This window comes from Leptonychotes weddellii, chromosome X (assembly GCF_054177405.1).
Source record: "Leptonychotes weddellii isolate Sample4059 chromosome X, ASM5417740v2, whole genome shotgun sequence".
In the NCBI taxonomy this organism is placed as follows: domain Eukaryota; kingdom Metazoa; phylum Chordata; class Mammalia; order Carnivora; family Phocidae; genus Leptonychotes; species Leptonychotes weddellii.
In genome coordinates, this window is record NC_138385.1 from 69463730 (window position 1) to 69479578 (window position 15849).

At 54.0% G+C, this 15849-nt stretch overlaps 2 protein-coding genes across 2 annotated transcripts; one reads left to right on the plus strand and one right to left on the minus strand.

Moving 5' to 3' along the window:
• Positions 1-4572: 4572 nt before the first annotated feature.
• Positions 4573-10634, plus strand: PCSK1N (proprotein convertase subtilisin/kexin type 1 inhibitor). Its single transcript, XM_081809426.1, has 3 exons — positions 4573-4755; positions 9354-9826; positions 10267-10634. Exons 1-3 carry the CDS (start codon positions 4642-4644, stop codon positions 10460-10462), a joined length of 783 nt encoding a protein of 260 aa, XP_081665552.1. The 5' UTR covers positions 4573-4641; the 3' UTR covers positions 10463-10634.
• A 1163-nt stretch (positions 10635-11797) lies between these two features.
• ERAS (ES cell expressed Ras) lies at positions 11798-15130 on the minus strand. Its single transcript, XM_006738402.3, has 2 exons — positions 15020-15130; positions 11798-12542 (listed from the first exon to the last, which is right to left on the minus strand). Exon 2 carries the CDS (start codon positions 12497-12499, stop codon positions 11798-11800), a length of 702 nt encoding a protein of 233 aa, XP_006738465.1. The 5' UTR covers positions 12500-12542; positions 15020-15130.
• Positions 15131-15849: the final 719 nt, after the last annotated feature.

Below are 15849 nucleotides of genomic sequence, written 5' to 3' on the forward strand. Positions count from 1 at the left end.
TAAATAAAATCTTAAAAAAAAAAAAGTCAGCACTCCTTGGGGCACCTGGGTGGCTCAGTCAGTTAGGCAGCTGACTCTTGATTTCCACTCGGGTCATAGTCTCGGGGTTGTGGGATCAATCCCAAGTAGGGCTCCACAATCAGTGGGGAGTCTGCTTCTCTCCCTCTACCTCTGCCCCTCCCCCAGCTGGAGCACATTTATGATCTCTCTCTCTCAAATAAATAAATAAATCTTTAAAAAAAAAGTCGGGTGGCTCAGTCAGTTAAGTGTCCAACTTGGTTTTGACTGGGGTGGTGATTTCAGGGTCATGGGATGGGACCTGCCCACCCCTCCCCCGCCCCCCGCCCCCGCCACAGGCTCTGTGCTTGGTGAGGAGTCTGCTTGAGATTCTTTCTCCCTCCCCCTCTGCTCCTCCCCCTGCTTGAGCTAGTGTGCTCTCTCTCTATCTAAAATAAAACAAACAAATAAATAAATAAAATCTTAATAGTCAGCGCTCCTTAACCTCCAAATACAGAAATGAAGAGAAGGGTGTCTCCTTGGTTAAACAAAATGATCTCTCTCTTATATAGATGAAACAAGCCATCTCTTCATGTGAATTTCTGCCCTTTCTGCTCTTTTTTTATTTTATAAACTTTGTTTTTTAAGTAGGTGCCATGCCCAGTGTGGAGCCCACTGAGGGCCTTGAACTCCCGACCCTGAGATCAAGACCTGAGCTGAGATCAAGAGTCAGATGCTTAACCCACTGAGCCACCCAGGTGTCCCAGCTGCCCTTTTTGTTCTAAGGCAGCCCTCAAATGAACAATCTTGTTCATGGCAGAAGTTTCCCAAAGTAGTTACTACAATTTCGAAATTTCCCTGGTGAAATTATGTCAGTTCAGTTAGATAAACATATGTGTTGACTTTCCGGTGAAAAAACATGAACAAAGGTGCTTGGCCTGAGAGGCACAGTTTTAGACTGAGAAGATAATAAGAATTGCAGTGCTCCATAAGGGGTTGCTGGTGTAACTGATGTCTCCAGATTCTGGCTGAAGGCCAATCGTCATGATCATGGGCTAGGAATAAAAACCCTCCTGACGGTCGGAGCAGATGAAATTAACAAAGCAATTCTCAGGGACACAAAGACAAGACTGAAGAAGAAATTCATGTAAGTTTTGTTTGTTTGTTTTATTGCGGTGAAATACACATAAAATTTACCATCTTTACCATTGTAAGTGTACATTTCAGTAGTATTAAATACATTCATAATATTGTGCAACTATCATCACCATCCATCTGCGTAACTCTTTTCATCTTATAAAACTGAAACTCCAGGGGCGCCTGGGTGGCTCAGTCTGTTAAGCGTCTGCCTTCGGCTCAGGTCATGATCCCAGGGTCCTGGGATCAAGCCCTGCCAACAGGCTTCCTGCTCAGCGGGGAGTCTGCTTCTCCCTCTGCCCCACCCCCACCCCCCACTCGTGCTTGATCGTGTTCTCTCTCTCTCAAATAAATAGATAAAATCTTTTAAAAACCCTGAAACTCTGTACTTATTAAACACTAACTCCCTATCCGCCCCCCACCCCCTGCCCCTGGTAACCCACCATTCTACTTTCTGTCTCTATGATTTTGATTTGATTTTGCAAAATGGAATTGTTTTCTTTCATTTTTGGATAGTTCATTGCTCGTGTGTAGAAACACAATTGAGTTTTATAATATTGATCTTATATCCTGTAACCTCATCTATTAACTCAAATGGTTTTGTTGTAGATTCCTTAAGATTATCTATGTATAAAGTCACGTCATTTGCAAATAGAAATAATTTCATTTCTGCCTTTCCACTGTGGATGTCTTTTTTTCTTGGCTAAGTGCCCTGGCTAGAACCTTCAGTACAATGTCAAATAGAAGTGAGAGAGGGGCGCCTGCCTGGGTGGCTCAGTCGGTTAAGCGTCTGCCTTCGGCTCGGGTTGTGATCCCAGGGTCCTGGGATCGAGCCCCGGATCAGGCTCCCTGCTCCACGGGAAGCCTCCTTCTCCCTCTCCCACTCCCTCTGCTTGGGTTCCCTCTCTCACTGTCTCTCTCTCTGTCAAATAAATAAATAAAATCTTTGGAAGAAAAAAAAAAAGAAATAGAAGTGAGAGGGAACATCCTTATCTTTTTTTTTTTTTTAAGTAAGCCCTACACCCGGGAATGTGGGGTTTGAACTCACCACCCCGAGATCAAGAGTCAGGTGCTCTACCGACTGAGCCAGCCAGGTGCCCCTGGAACATCCTTGTCTTGATCCTGATCCCTGGGGAGAAAGCTTTCAGTCTTTCACTGCTAAGTATGATGTTAGCTGTGGGGTTTTGTCCTTCATCAGGTTGAGGATGTTCTCTTCTATTCCTAGTTTGTTGATGATATGTTACTTCTCAGCTTAAAACAACAGACTTACAACAACATTAACTCGCAGTTTCTGTGGGTCAGGAGTCAGGACATGGCTTAACTAGGATCTCTGCTTAGGGTCTCACAAAGCTGAAATGAAGGTGTTGATAAGGGCTGCAGTCTCCTATCAGGCCTGACTGGGGAAAGATCCAAGCTCGCTCTGGCCATTGGCAGAATTCAGTTCCTTGCAGGTGATGGACTGGGGGCTTTGATTTCTTGCTGGCTGTCAGCTGGAGGCCACCTTCGGTTCCTCTAGGCTACCTCTCTTTCTTGCCACCTGAGGCTAGGGTAACCTAGAGCTTCATTATAATATATTTACATTATATATTACACTGCCAGGGTGGCCTGGGGTCCAGCCACCAGTCTGTGCCCAGTTTCAATGCCCCCCGACCCCCCTGTAGGGAAAGATGGCCATAACAGTTCCAGCAAGAACCTTGTAGGGCCAAAAACTCCCACTCCCAACTGGTAGGAGGAGTGCCTTAGATGGTTGGAAACAACCTCAGTCAGAGACCGCCCTGCTATGACCCATAATCTATACAACCATAAAAAGAAAAGACACCCCTAACCTGGTGCAGTTGCCACCTCTGAGCCTGCCCTCTCTCCATTCTTGAGTATATATTGGCCTTAATAAACTGCTTCGTGCTTGCTACCTTCCTCCTGGCTGCCTTTGAGTGTGGGTCCTCATGTAAATCTTTCATGGGGAATCCAAGAACCAGCACCTCCATTCACCCAACGCAGACTCTCCCGCCCGTAACAGTCCAACCTCATTTCTTTTTTTTTTTTTTTAAGATTTTATTTATTTGACAGAGAAAGGGAGAGAGAGCACAAGCAGGGGGAGCGGCAGGCAGAGGGAGAAGGAGAAGCAGGCTCCCCGAGGAGCAGGGAGCCCGATGCGGGGTTCGATCCCAGGACCCTGGGATCATGACCTGAGCCGAAGGCAGACGCTTAACCGACTGAGCCAGCCAGGCGCCCCACCAACCTCATTTCTGATGTAATTATGGACATGTAATCACATATATCTGGTCACCTTTGGTCATGCACACTTTCAAAGGGGAGGGGATTACACAAGATTGTGGACACCAGAAGGCAAGGATCATGGGAACCACCTTAAACATGTGTCCATCACACCATCACTGGGTACATCATCTTCAGGTCCATAAAGGGATGTGTATAATGATTTTTTATTATAAAGTTGTTTTTAATACTGAAGAGACGGAGACAGAATCAATGGATTAGATATACTCACAGCAGCATAAAGGGATCTTTCTTTTCTTCACTTTTAATTTGTGCCACGTTACCATACTTTGTTTTGTTTTTTTAATTTATTTCTTTAAAGATTTTATTTATTTATTTGACAGAGAGAGAGATAGCTAGAGCAGGAACACAAGCAGGGGGAGTGGGAGAGGGAGAGGCAGGCTTCCTGCTGAGCAGGGAGCCCGATGCGGGACTCGATCCCAGGACCCCAGGATCATGACCTGACCGGAAGGCAGACGCTTAACGACTGAGCCACCCAGGCGCCCCCATACTTTGTTTTAATTCCTAAATGAAAATATCTTTATTTGTTACCTGATTTTAATAGGAATACATATTCGTTGCAACATTTTTTCAGACAACAGAGAGAAGTGTAAAGGACAGAGTGATAAACCATCATTTATCTCCCCACCCAGAAATAACCACTAACATTCGCTTCCCAACATTTTTTGCCCAATGTATACTCCAATTTTACCAAAGTTTTGGTTCCTTTGATGTGTCATTTCAAGTGGCTTGAAACCCTTTCTGGAACAATATATGGGTGAAACCTATTTATCTATGTATCCATCCTCACCCACAGTAGCGAGGAACTGTTTATCCAGTGAACAAAGTCATATGTCTCCTCCCCAGGGAGGGAGAGGTGGGGACCGGATCCCCATTCCACCCCACTGAGTCACTTTTGCCTGCCTGTCTGCTAAGGGACAGCAAGGTCTGTTGCCCCGGTAACTGCCCTCCGACTGCCATGGCAACCGCCATGGCAGGCTCCAGCTTACCACCTTGGCCCTTGGGCATCTCCATGGCGACGGGCAGGATGGGGGGCCGCGGGAGCTCCCCGGCTGCGCCTGCGTAGAGTGGCCGGAGAGGGGGCGCGGGCAGGGGGAGGGCCGGGTTCCCTGGCGCGCGCAGCCGCAGAGCCGCGCAGCCTTGCCCGCTCGCCCCGGCGCTGCGCATTTGCCCGCCAGTCCGCCCGTCCGGAGCCCGGCTCGCTGGGGCAGCATGGCGTGGTCGCCGCTGCTCGGCGGGCCGCGGGCCGGGGGCGTCGGCCTTCTGGTGCTGCTGCTGTTGGGCTTAGTTCGGCCGCCCCCCGCGTTCTGCGCGCGGCCGGTAAAGGTGCGACACCGGTCGGGCACGGGGTGGGGGTGGCCGGGAGGATGCTGCGGGCGACGGTCTGTGCTCGGCTGCTCTCCCCTCGTCCTCGCGGGCCCCCCGCCTGCTCCCGGACGTGCGGGGGAGATCGGCCAGGGTGGTCCGGGCGCCCCCGCCAGTCCGCGCGCCCAGGCCATGCGGGACTCGCTGTCCGGGTGTGCGGGGCTCGGCTGGCCTCCACGCCCTGCCCACCCTTGGCACCTGGCGCGGGCCCGGCCTCGCGCCGCCGCTCGCCCGTGGCGCTGTCCCCGGGACTAGCGCGCATGAAGGCAGGGGGTGCGCGCACCGGGCTCCGCCCGGGAGGCGCTGACTGGGGCGTGAGAATGTGCTGGCCCTGTCAGTGCGTGTCCTTTGATGTCAGCGCTTCCGAGCGTCCCTCCAGACGCGCCGTTGTGGGTCTGGGTGTGCAGCGTGTGTGATGCTGGGGGTGTTCCCGCATTTGACTCGTCTCAGGGACCCCGTGTGAGTGTTTGTGAATCCTGTGGTGATGGCTCGCCTATGGGCGTGTCCGTGTCCGTGTGTGTGTGTGTGTGTCCGTGTCCGTGTCCGTGTGTGTGTGTGTGTGTGTGTGTGTGAGATTTCGCTTTTTAGGTGGGAGTGGTCTTTGCATCCTCATGCGCACATCCCATTTTGGTTCTGTTGGCCTAAGTGACTAGGATTTTGTATGGGTGTTCCCGAGGCTGCTTCTCCCTGCCCCTTTATGGAGCTGTGTCATTCTGGGGAGAGAAGCCATGATGTCTCCGTGCTGCATTGTGTCTTTAAGGGTGGCGCGTGTCCTTGCATCTGGGCAGCTTGGCCATCGTAACCGCATGGGCAGCCGCCTATGTGAACGTGTGCAGTTCCTCGCGAGGGGATGTGGCAGTGTCGGGTTGCACACGTGACATCTCAAGGCCTGCTAGTGCATGCGAGTGTGTGTGAGGTTGTGATTGCTGGTGAGTGTGTGATTCCCCAGGAGCTAAGGCGTGGTGGGCGCCCAGGGCACCTGGAGCACATCATCTTCCAACTCGTCAGGGCTGTCTGCGTCAGAGATGGGGGACTTAAAAAATTAGTAAATATTTTATATATGACATACTATAGTTAACATACATGTATGATGTAAGGAATAATGATAAAATAACCCTTGTGTTTACCCACCACTCAGGTTAAGAAATAGAGCATGACAGCCCCGCACCGGGCTGCTTGCTCAGCAGGGAAGCCTGCTTCTCCCTCTCCCACTCCTCCTGCTTGTGTTCCCTCTCTCGCTATCTCTCTCTCTCTGTCAAATAAATAAATAAAAATCTTAAAAAAAAAAGAAAAGAAATAGAGCATGACCAATAGTTAGAGGCCCCTGGGGGCCCCTTGCGCACAGCAACCCCCCTGCTCCATAATCATTATCCTGTATTTTCTGTTCATTGATTCCTTACTTTCGTTTGTAGCTTCTCACATATGTGTGTATGTCTAAACAATATGTTGTTTAGCCTTTCCTCGTAGAAATGGAATCGTACCAGGCATCAGGCTCCTTGTAGTCACTAGGGGTCACTAGGAAGTCATCAGGGCGTCTGGTAATCTCAGGCAGCCTGCAGTGGAATTCGTTAACTTGCTTTTTTTTTTTTGGCTCTGCCTCGGTTGTGAGATGCGCTCGTCATCCACATTTGCACATTGAAGTGCGTGGCTATAATTCATTTATTTTTATTGCTGCCTAATATTTCATTTTCTGAGTATATCATCAGTATATGAGTATAGCATGGTTTATACATGCATTCTCAATAGAATTGGACTGTAGACATTTGGGTGGTTTCCAGGCTTTTTTTCCCCCTTGGTCCACTTCTGTGATGTCACAAACAGTGCCCCATGTGCTTTTTCATGAACTCGGGTCCAGTAGTATATACACAAAAGCTACCCTGGGGTGTAGCACCCCAGGAGTCGGTCATAGGATTTGTGCGGCGTTTTAGACATAAGCCGAATTGTTTTTCAAAGTTATTTTGGCAATTGAATTCCTACCGGCATGTATGAGAGTTTCTGTTTTTCCCACAGCCATGTCAACATTGGGCATCATTAGGTGGTTTGAGTTCTGGCGATCTTTGGGACATATTATGCTTAGTGTCTCATTGGCACTTTAATTTGCATTTTCCTGATTGCTAATGAGGCTCACTATTTTCCATATATTTAGTAACTCGTTTTGTTTCCTTTTTTGTGAAATACTTGATCATTAGTTTTCCCTATTTTTTTTTAAAGATTTTATTTATCTATTCATGAGAGACAGAGAGAGAGAGAGGCAGAGAGAGAAGCAGGCTCCCAAGGAGCAGGAAGCCCGATGCGGGACCCGACCCCAGGACCCCGAGATCATGACCTGCGCTGAAGGCAGACGCTTAACCATCTGAGCCACCCAGGCGCCCTAGTTTTCCCTATTTTTTAATCTAGTTTTTATTTATTTATTTTTAAAAGATTATATTTATTTATTTGACAGAGAGACCCAGCGAGAGAGGGAACACAAGCAGGCAAGCAGGGGGAGTGGGAGAGGGAGAAGCAGGCTTCCCGCCGAGCAGGGAGCCCCATGCGGGGCTCGATCCCAGGACCCTGGGATCATGACCTGAGCCGAAGGCAGACGCTTAACGACTGAGCCACCCAGGCGCCCCTCTAGTTTTTATTTTTTATTTAAGTAATCTCTACACCCCACGTGGAGCTCAACTCACTACCCCGAGATCAAGAGTCCAAACCTCTTCCGACTGAGCCAGCCAGGAGCCTCTCCCTATTTTTATATTAGTTTGTTTTTCTCTTTGCTTTTCAGGCATTTTTTGGTATATTGGATGCTAACCCTTTATTGACTGTTTGTGTTGCGGGCATATTCTCCCGCTCCGGTTTGACTGTTCATTCTTTTTATGGTGTCTTGGGACAAAAAGAAATCCTTAATTTTAATGTAGTCAGATTTATTAATCTTTTCCTTTTTTTAGTATTTTATTTATTTGTCAGAGAGAGAGAGCACTCGATCCCGGGACCCTGGGATCATGACCTGAGCCAAAGGCAGACGCTTAACGACTGAGCCACCCAGGCGCCCCTATTTATCATTTCCTTTCCATTGCTCCCACATTTGGGTCATTTGTTGTTCCTGCATGGGTTTTTGAAGGAGTCGGTCCTGTCCCCACTGCTCTGAGTGTCCTTTCTGCCATGTAGCTAGTGCCAATATTTGTGGATCCGTTCTTAAGCTCTCTTCAATCCTATTAATTCCTTCTGCTGGAGTGAATCTACTGTTTAACTGGCCCACTTAATTTTTTTTGAAAGATTTCACTTTTAAGTAATCTCTACATCTAACATAGGGCTGGATCAGGGCTGGATCTCACAACCCAGAGATCCAGTCACAGGCTCCACCCACTGAGCCAGCCAGGAGCCCCTTGCCTTTTTCATTTTGAATTTCACTTAAAACATATTTGTAGATGTTCTAGGTGTTTCTTTTTCAAATCTTCATAGTCATTTTTATGGTCTTTTGTTCCTTACTCATACTTCTGATACCGGTTTTTTTTTTTTTCTTTAAACTTTCTGAAATTGCTTTAAAAATGTCTGAATTGAAAATAATCATTGGAGGGCGCCTGGGTGGCTCAGTTGGTTAAGCGACTGCCTTCGGCTCAGGTCATGATCCTGGAGTCCCTGGATTGAGTCCCGCATCGGGCTCCCTGCTCGGCAGGGAGTCTGCTTCTCCCTCTGACCCTTCTGTCTCTCATTCTCTCTCTCTCAAATAAATAAATAAAATCTTTAAAAAAAAAAAAAGAAAATAATCATTGGGTATTCTACAGAAAGATTTACACACATGCCAAATGATATATGAACAAGATTATTCATCCCAACATTACAAGAATAGCAAAAGATTGGGGGGGGGGTGCCTGGCTGGCTCAGTCACTGGAGCGCCAGGTTCTTGATGGGGTTGTGAGTTCCAGCCCCACATTGGGTGTAGAGATTACTTAAAAAATAAAATCTTTAAAAAAAAACCAAACCAATAGCAAAAGATTGGAAACACCGTAAATGCCCATCAATCGAAGACTGGTTAAATAAAATGTGTACATCCATACAAAAGAGATTCAACGCAGAGGAAAGAAAGGAAAACAGAGAGAGAGAGAGAGAGAGAGAGAAGAGGGAGGGAGGGAGACACGGAGGGAGGGAGGAGAAAGAAAAGAGAGAGAGAAAGGATGTACTGAAAGTACTGGTCTAAACATAGATTCCGAAATGCAAGGTGCGGAACAGTCTGCTACCTTTTGGGCAAAACAAGTGAATAGGAACCTATAAAATGCAAATATGGGTCTTATAGTCCGCAACATCAACGTAGAAAAATCTATGGCTCTCATAAACGCCATCACCACTCCTGTAAAGACACCTGTTCTCAGGCAGCCCTGGGGCAAATTCGGAATCACTAGGAAATCGTCGGGGGGGGGGTAGTCTCCAGTGGCCTTAGGGGTGTCTGGGTATATTTGAGGGGCCGAGGTGCCTTTGGTGGCATCTGGGGGTTTTTGAGGTCCACGGGGCTCCCCTGGGTGAGGGGGTGGTCCCTGGCCTGACAGACGCTGACATCTCCCTCCTGCCACGTCTTCCGGCAGGAGCCGCGCGGCCTGGGCGCAGCCTCGTCGCCCCTGGCTGAGGCTGGCGGCCCCCGCCGCTTCCGGCGAGCAGTGCCCCGGGGCGAGGCGGCGGGAGCCGTGCAGGAGCTGGCGCGGGCGCTGGCGCACCTGCTGGAGGCCGAGAGGCAGGAGCGGGCGCGGGCCGAGGCGCAGGAGGCCGAGGATCAGCAGGCGCGCGTCCTGGCGCAGCTGCTGCGCGCCTGGAGCACCCCCCGCACCAACGACCCCGCGCTCGGCCTGGAGGACGACCCCGACGCGCCCGCCGCGCAGCTGGCCCGCGCCCTGCTCCGCGCCCGCCTGGACCCCGCCGCCCTCGCGGCCCAGCTCGTCCCCGGCCCTGTCCCCGCCGCTGCGCTCAGACCCCGGCCCCCGGTCTACGACGACGGTCCCACCGGCCCAGAGGCCGAGGACGCCGGCGACGAGACGCCCGATGTGGACCCGGAGCTGCTGAGGTACCCCCGCAAGGGGTGGGCAGGGGGCGGCGCCTGCATCCCCGGGCTGTGGCGGGGGGGCGGGTAGGAGGGCGAGGGGCGGCGGGGGGGGCCTGCCTCACAGCGTGCTGCCAACACCTAGGCCCTGGGATCCTAGGAGGGAGTGGGGACCGCCACCCTAGGTGTTAGGGTCAGAGGTGCTTGGCTGCGGAGACAGTGGGGAACGGGACTGCCGGTCCCGGGCGCGGGAGGGGGGGGCTCAGATGTCCGGTTGCTGGGGGAGGAGTGGGAGGCAGGGAAACCACAGTGTGTGCGCTGGGAGGCAGGGCCAACGGGAAAGCAGTGGGCTGGAGACGGCCGGGTCCCCGGGCGGTATGGGCTTGCAGGGCCGTCTGGGCCCTAGGGCAGCGGCGAGGACGCGCGGCACAGCCTCACTGCCTTCCTCTCGGGCTCTCCGGCAGGTACTTGTTGGGGCGAATCCTCGCGGGGAGCGCCGACCCCGAGGCTGTGGCTGCCCCGCGCCGCCTCCGCCGTGCTGCCGACCAGGATCTGGGCCCCGAGGTGCCCCCTGAGGGGGTGCTGGGGGCCCTGCTGCGGGTGAAGCGCCTGGAGACCCCATCGCCCCAGGCGCCGGTGCGCCGCCTCCTGCCCCCCTGAGCACCGCCCGGGTCCTGCGCACCCTCGGGCCCAGGACCGCCCCATCCCAACACCCCGACTGCTCCCCGTCGGCACATCGAGAGCGGCTTACCCCGTCAGCCGCAGTTGCAGCCCTAGAACCCCGAGATCCCCGCCTCTGGCCCCACAATAAATGCGATCTGAAGCAGCTCTATGCTTGTCCAAAGTGGCAGTTTCTGGGGGGGCTGGTGGGCTGAGTGGCGGTGGTGGCCCTTAGACAAAGGCAGAGGGGCCCCTGCCCTGGGTGGGCCCTTTAGAGCCCCCCTCCCCCACTCTGTGCCCCTCTTCTCACTGGGGGAGGCATGGGCCCCACCCCACAGGGCTCTGAGGACACTTTCAGGGCCTGCAGCAGCATTTTCCTGGGGTCCATCCTTCTGAGGACCAAGGGGTGGCTGTGAGGCCTGAGTGGTTTGAGCTGCGCCTCCGGCGGTGTCCACAGGCCCCCATGAGCCTTCCTGCCCCGGGGGGGGTGGCGGTGGTAAGGGCTACCAGTGGGAAGAGAGGGGGTGGGCTGCAGGCCAGGGGGCGGTTGGCCTTCCCAACACACCCCTCCTTGCATGGGGCATGGGGCTCTGCATGTGAGCAATTCAAACTTGGGCCTCCAGGTCATGAAGAAAGCGTACCTGTCAAGGCAGGGAGATAGGATGCACTGTTTGCGTTTGTTAGCTTCATCTGTAATGTTTAGATATTTAGTTATACGGTATGGAGGGATGCTATCTGTATTCTCACCCCGACCTGAAGATACTGCGAGTTGTGGCGGGAGCTGGTTTATGCTCCGGCCTTCGCACCGGCTTTACTTCCCTGCACGGTTTTACTCAAACGTCACCTACTCAGTAAGGCTTTCCTTGACCTCCCTGTCACTCTATTCCTACCCTCGCTTTTAATACATAGCCTCATGTTACATCTGCGAGGGCAGGGATTTCTAAGGGTCGTGTTTACCTCTACATCCTTTGCACCCAAAGCAGGGCCTGGCACACAGCGGGCTCCCCCCATTTCTTGAATGAAAGAATTCTCACAACTCAAGTAACATCCTCCCCAGTTTCACTCCCACCCACGTAACACTTGGCACAGAGGCAGCTTTGAAACCTGAGAACACCGTTTATTTAATTTGGCACACAATCTCTTCGCTCGCCAGTTACCATGATGCCCATCACCAAACGAAAATCTCCCCAACAGAGGGATTCATCTATCCCCAGTACACCAACAGTGTCCCACACAGCTAGTTGCTGGGGTGGGGGGGGGGGAGGGGGAGGTGGCCGCCTGTCTAGGATCCACCACCCTGGCCTGGGGGCAGGCCACTCTTCTTGACCGAGATCTTCAGGCCACAGAACAGCCGCAGCGGCACATGGCCTTCTGGTGCCGGGCCTTATCCCCACCCGGCCCTGTCATGGCCTCCTTTGCCATGGCCTCCCGGACCTTTTGGATCTCATGGATGAGCAGGGTAAAGGCCTCCTCTACACCTTGCCGTGTCTTGGCTGAGGTCTCCACGAAGGGGGCCCCCCAGCTCTTCGCAAGGGCTGCAGCAGCAGCCCGAGCATCTCCGGTGGTGCTCACAAGGTCACACTTGTTGCCCACAAGGACGAGGGGCTGGGTGTGGTGAGGGCCCCAGGTGGCCCGCATCTGCTGCAGCTGGGCTAGAGACGAGGGGTCATCCAGGGCGAAGACCCCCAGCACGCCATCCCCAATCGCCACGCACTGGTCACGCAGGGCCCTGTGAGTGGCCTGCCCTGCCGTGTCCAGCACGTTCAGAATGCAGCCCCCATGGCCCAGGGCCACCTCCTTCCAGTAGGAATCCTGGATCGTGGGGTCGTGGTCTTCCACGAAGCACTGGTGGTTCAGCTGGATGGTGAGCGCACTCTTGCCCACGCCACTCGCGCCCACCACGACGGCCTTGTACTCGGGCAGCTGCTTCCCGACACTCTTGGAGGGTGCCTGAGCCCTCTGGCTCTCCTCCTCAGAGCTAAGGCTCCACGTGCCCAGGCCCAGATCAAACATGTTGGCATTTCTCGGCAGCGCCATTCCCCCGGTGCACAGCTCAGGAAAGGGATGTGGACAGCAGGCCCTGCGAGGGAAAGAGAACAGAAGACAAGGGGGAGGGGCGGGGGGAGGTTAGGCAAGACCACTCGGGGGCAAGGGGTCAGCTGGGTGTCATTGAATCAACATTTACTAAGTGCCTAGGTGTGTGCAAAGCACCTTCTAGTAGGCCGAACACTTGATGTTGCTTAATCTCTGTCCGTCTCATTCCCTCTACGTGAAGGCGGGGATTTTAAGAGCAGCTTTATTTAGATGTAATTTATATACCACGGTTAATCTAGTTAAAAGTGCACAATTCAATGTTTTTGTTTTTGTTTTTGTTTTAGCATTTTCCCACTGTTGTGCAACCATCGCCATAATCTAAGAACATTTTCACCCCCCGGGGAAAAGAGCTCCTGCCCGTTAGCAGCCCCTCCCCCTTCCCCGGGGGGGGGGGCGGGGATTTGGGTCAGTTTTGATTTTGGTTTTGGATCGTATCACCGTTGAGCCCCAAGCCCGGCACTGTGCCGGTCGCAAATCATATGCCGAGCAACATTCCTGTCCCCAGGGAGTTTGTATTCTAAAAGGTGGAGACAATAAATCAAATAAGTCGGCAAATTATGAGGTCGGTTAGCCATTAGCATTAGAATTTAGTCTTTCTTACGTATTCAGCATGCGGCTATTGAAAACCCACTGTGTGGCAAGGACAAACAACTGGGGAAAATAGTCAAAATAGTTAACAAGCCCCGGCCCCCAAGGAACGTGACAACAACAAAGATAAATCAGTAAAATATACTGCAACAATAGGTGATAAACAGGTGGGAGATGCTTGGTTAATGTTAGGCCTTTTTATTATCATTTAATTTTCATGCATTATTTCCAGCGTCTTCCGGCGAGCGGGGTATTGTGATGGGTGTGGGGAAGGAAGGTGGGAGGTGTGGGGGTGGGGAAGTGGCAGCGAACAAAATAGACTAAAATCCCTGCCCTTGGGAGGATTAGATTCTGGAAGTGAGAAGGAGACCATCAACAAGATAAGCAAGTAAATTATCATGCAGTTAGGAGAGGATGGGCACACAGCAGGTGCTCAATTAGTGTTAGCTATTAATAGCAAATTACCATTAAACTTATTCAATACACATCCTGGCCTCGGTTCCGTGTGTGGCCTCAGGAAATGCATCACAATGGCTGCTACCCCGAGTCTCTCTGGAAACCCGGGGAGAATGGCAGTTTGGGGGCAGATGGTGGGTTCGAGGTCTCGGTGGGGGGTTCTGTTGAATTTGGGATCTGGAGGTCAGGGTTGGGGGGCGGGGAAGGTCCCAGGTGGGGATGCAGCTGTGAGGTCCTCGGCCCAAAGAGACTCCTGGCAATAATTATTAGATGCTCTGGCCCAGAAAGAAGGGGGGCCACAGTGAAGAGAGGTAAACTGAGGACCGATCTCTGGGGGGGGGTCCCCCGAACCCTTGGGGACAGAAAGAGGGAGAAGATGTAGCAGCGAGGACAGACCGAGAGGCAAGGGCGAGGGCGGAAGCAGCGAGGAGGCCGCTGCAGGGGTCCAAAGCCATCATCGATGGAGACGTCAGATTCTAAGGTGGAACGAACTGCCAGGATTTGCTCTCAGAGCCAAAGGCGGTGCGTGGGGCGTGGGGAGGGGTGAAGGCTAACTCTCGAGTGTGGGGTCCGGGCAGCTGGGAATCTGAGGGTGCCCGCGCCCGAGGCCGGGGACACGCGAGACGGGCTCTCCCCCGTTGGCAAAGGGCTCCAGGAGCGGTAAAGAGCGGCAGGAATGATTTCCCGGGACGTGGGCCTGCGGCAGGGGAGCCGCCTGACGGCCCCGCGACTCTTCCCAGCGCCCCCGAGAGCCTGGGCCATCCGCAGCCAGGCCGCTGTGTCGGCGCGGAACAGCGCGGCCGCCGCAAGCGAGGTGACGGTGGCGGTTTACCCGCCGGAGGCCAAACGGCCCCGCGGGGGACCTGACCGACGGCAGTGGGGGTCTCCCCCTCCGCGAGGGACCCTGAGCCACTTGCTGTGGGCCGAGAGCTACGAGCGTCCCCAAAGGGCCCCTGAGACCCTGCCACCCCCGCCTGGAGCCACCTGGCCCACGGCGTGTGGATTCGCCCAGGATCCAGGAGTGCGCGTCGAGGGGAGGGAGGCACCGGAACCTGGGCCTCTACAAACGGACACCCGCGCCGGGCGACGCTTCCCTTGACTCAGCCCGGGGAGGTGCGGCTGGGGGACCCACAGGTTCTCCCCTAAAGCTGTCCCCCGTACTCCGGCCGGCCCAGCTCGTCCGGTTCTTTCTTGGGGGCCGGGGCGCCCCAATCCCGAGGCTCGAGCCCACAGCCCCCGCTTCCCGCGCGCGCGGACACCCGCACCCAGGCCTGTCTCCGCTAAGGCGGCTGAGCGAAAACGGGAGGAGGTAGGGGAAGGGTCCCCCTCCAAGCCCACCTCCGTCGCGCCCCCACAGCCCACCGCGGAAAGGCCTTCCCGCTCGGGGCCGGGGGCTGGAGGCCCGGCGGCCCGGCTCACCTCGGTCCTGGGCAAGGCGGGAGTGCTCGGACCCGAACCCACCGCAGCTCTGACAGGACTGACAGAGGAGGAGATGTTCCCACCCCACCCCAACGGGTAGGGGGGTGGGGAGGCGGGGGGCGGGAGGGGCAGAGGGAGAACGCATGCGCAACGGCGCTCCCAGGCCCCTCTGCCGGCACGCCCCCCTCCCCTCCCGAGCGGTGGGTGTGGGGTGGCGCCCCCGCCAGTAACCAACCGGCCGCAAAGGAGGTGGTCTTGGGGGTGCACCGAGCCAGCGGCGGGACCTCCCTGTGTCCCCCCTGCTGCACCTCTTCCTTACCTTGCCTCCCTCTGGGAGGTGATTTCATGTTTTTAGCTTACGGAGGGTGTCACATTTTTGACCTGAGTGGCCAGACTTTGGCGTAGGTCTCATGAGGGCCTCAAGCAGAGCCTGGGCGGTCTCAAGCAGGCTTTTTGGAAAGCAGCTTGGGGGAGAGGGTTGTGCCTGTTGCTGGAGGGAAAGAGTTGCAGGGGAGGGTTATTGTGTCAGGGCCTTAGGAACCTGATTTGAAGTGGATGGGTGTCAAGCTCAAACATTTCCCAGACTCCCTTGCAGCTATGGCAGCCATGTGACACAGGTCTGACCAATGAGATGGAAGCCCACGTTGTTGAGGGGGGCATCCAGAATGTTCCTTAAAAGAGGGATCACTGAGTTGGCCACAGCCCCCTGCCCCTTCTTCTTGACTGGGTGGGGCTCCGGTGGCCCACCCAGTGGGTATCTTGGGTTCATAAGGTGGCCATGAAGAAAAGCCTAAGAAACCTCAGCTTGAACTGTTCTGAGTTGCCAAAGA

Bases quoted from the DNA above. Each gene is read 5' to 3' on its own strand.
- PCSK1N (XM_081809426.1), top strand. From the start codon at position 4,642: ATGGCGTGGTCGCCGCTGCTCGGCGGGCCGCGGGCCGGGGGCGTCGGC. The intron at 4,756-9,353 runs GTGCGACACCGG...GTCTTCCGGCAG, and splicing joins TCTGCGCGCGGCCGGTAAAG to GAGCCGCGCGGCCTGGGCGC. The intron at 9,827-10,266 runs GTACCCCCGCAA...GCTCTCCGGCAG, and splicing joins GTGGACCCGGAGCTGCTGAG to GTACTTGTTGGGGCGAATCC.
- ERAS (XM_006738402.3), bottom strand. From the start codon at position 12,499: ATGGCGCTGCCGAGAAATGCCAACATGTTTGATCTGGGCCTGGGCACG.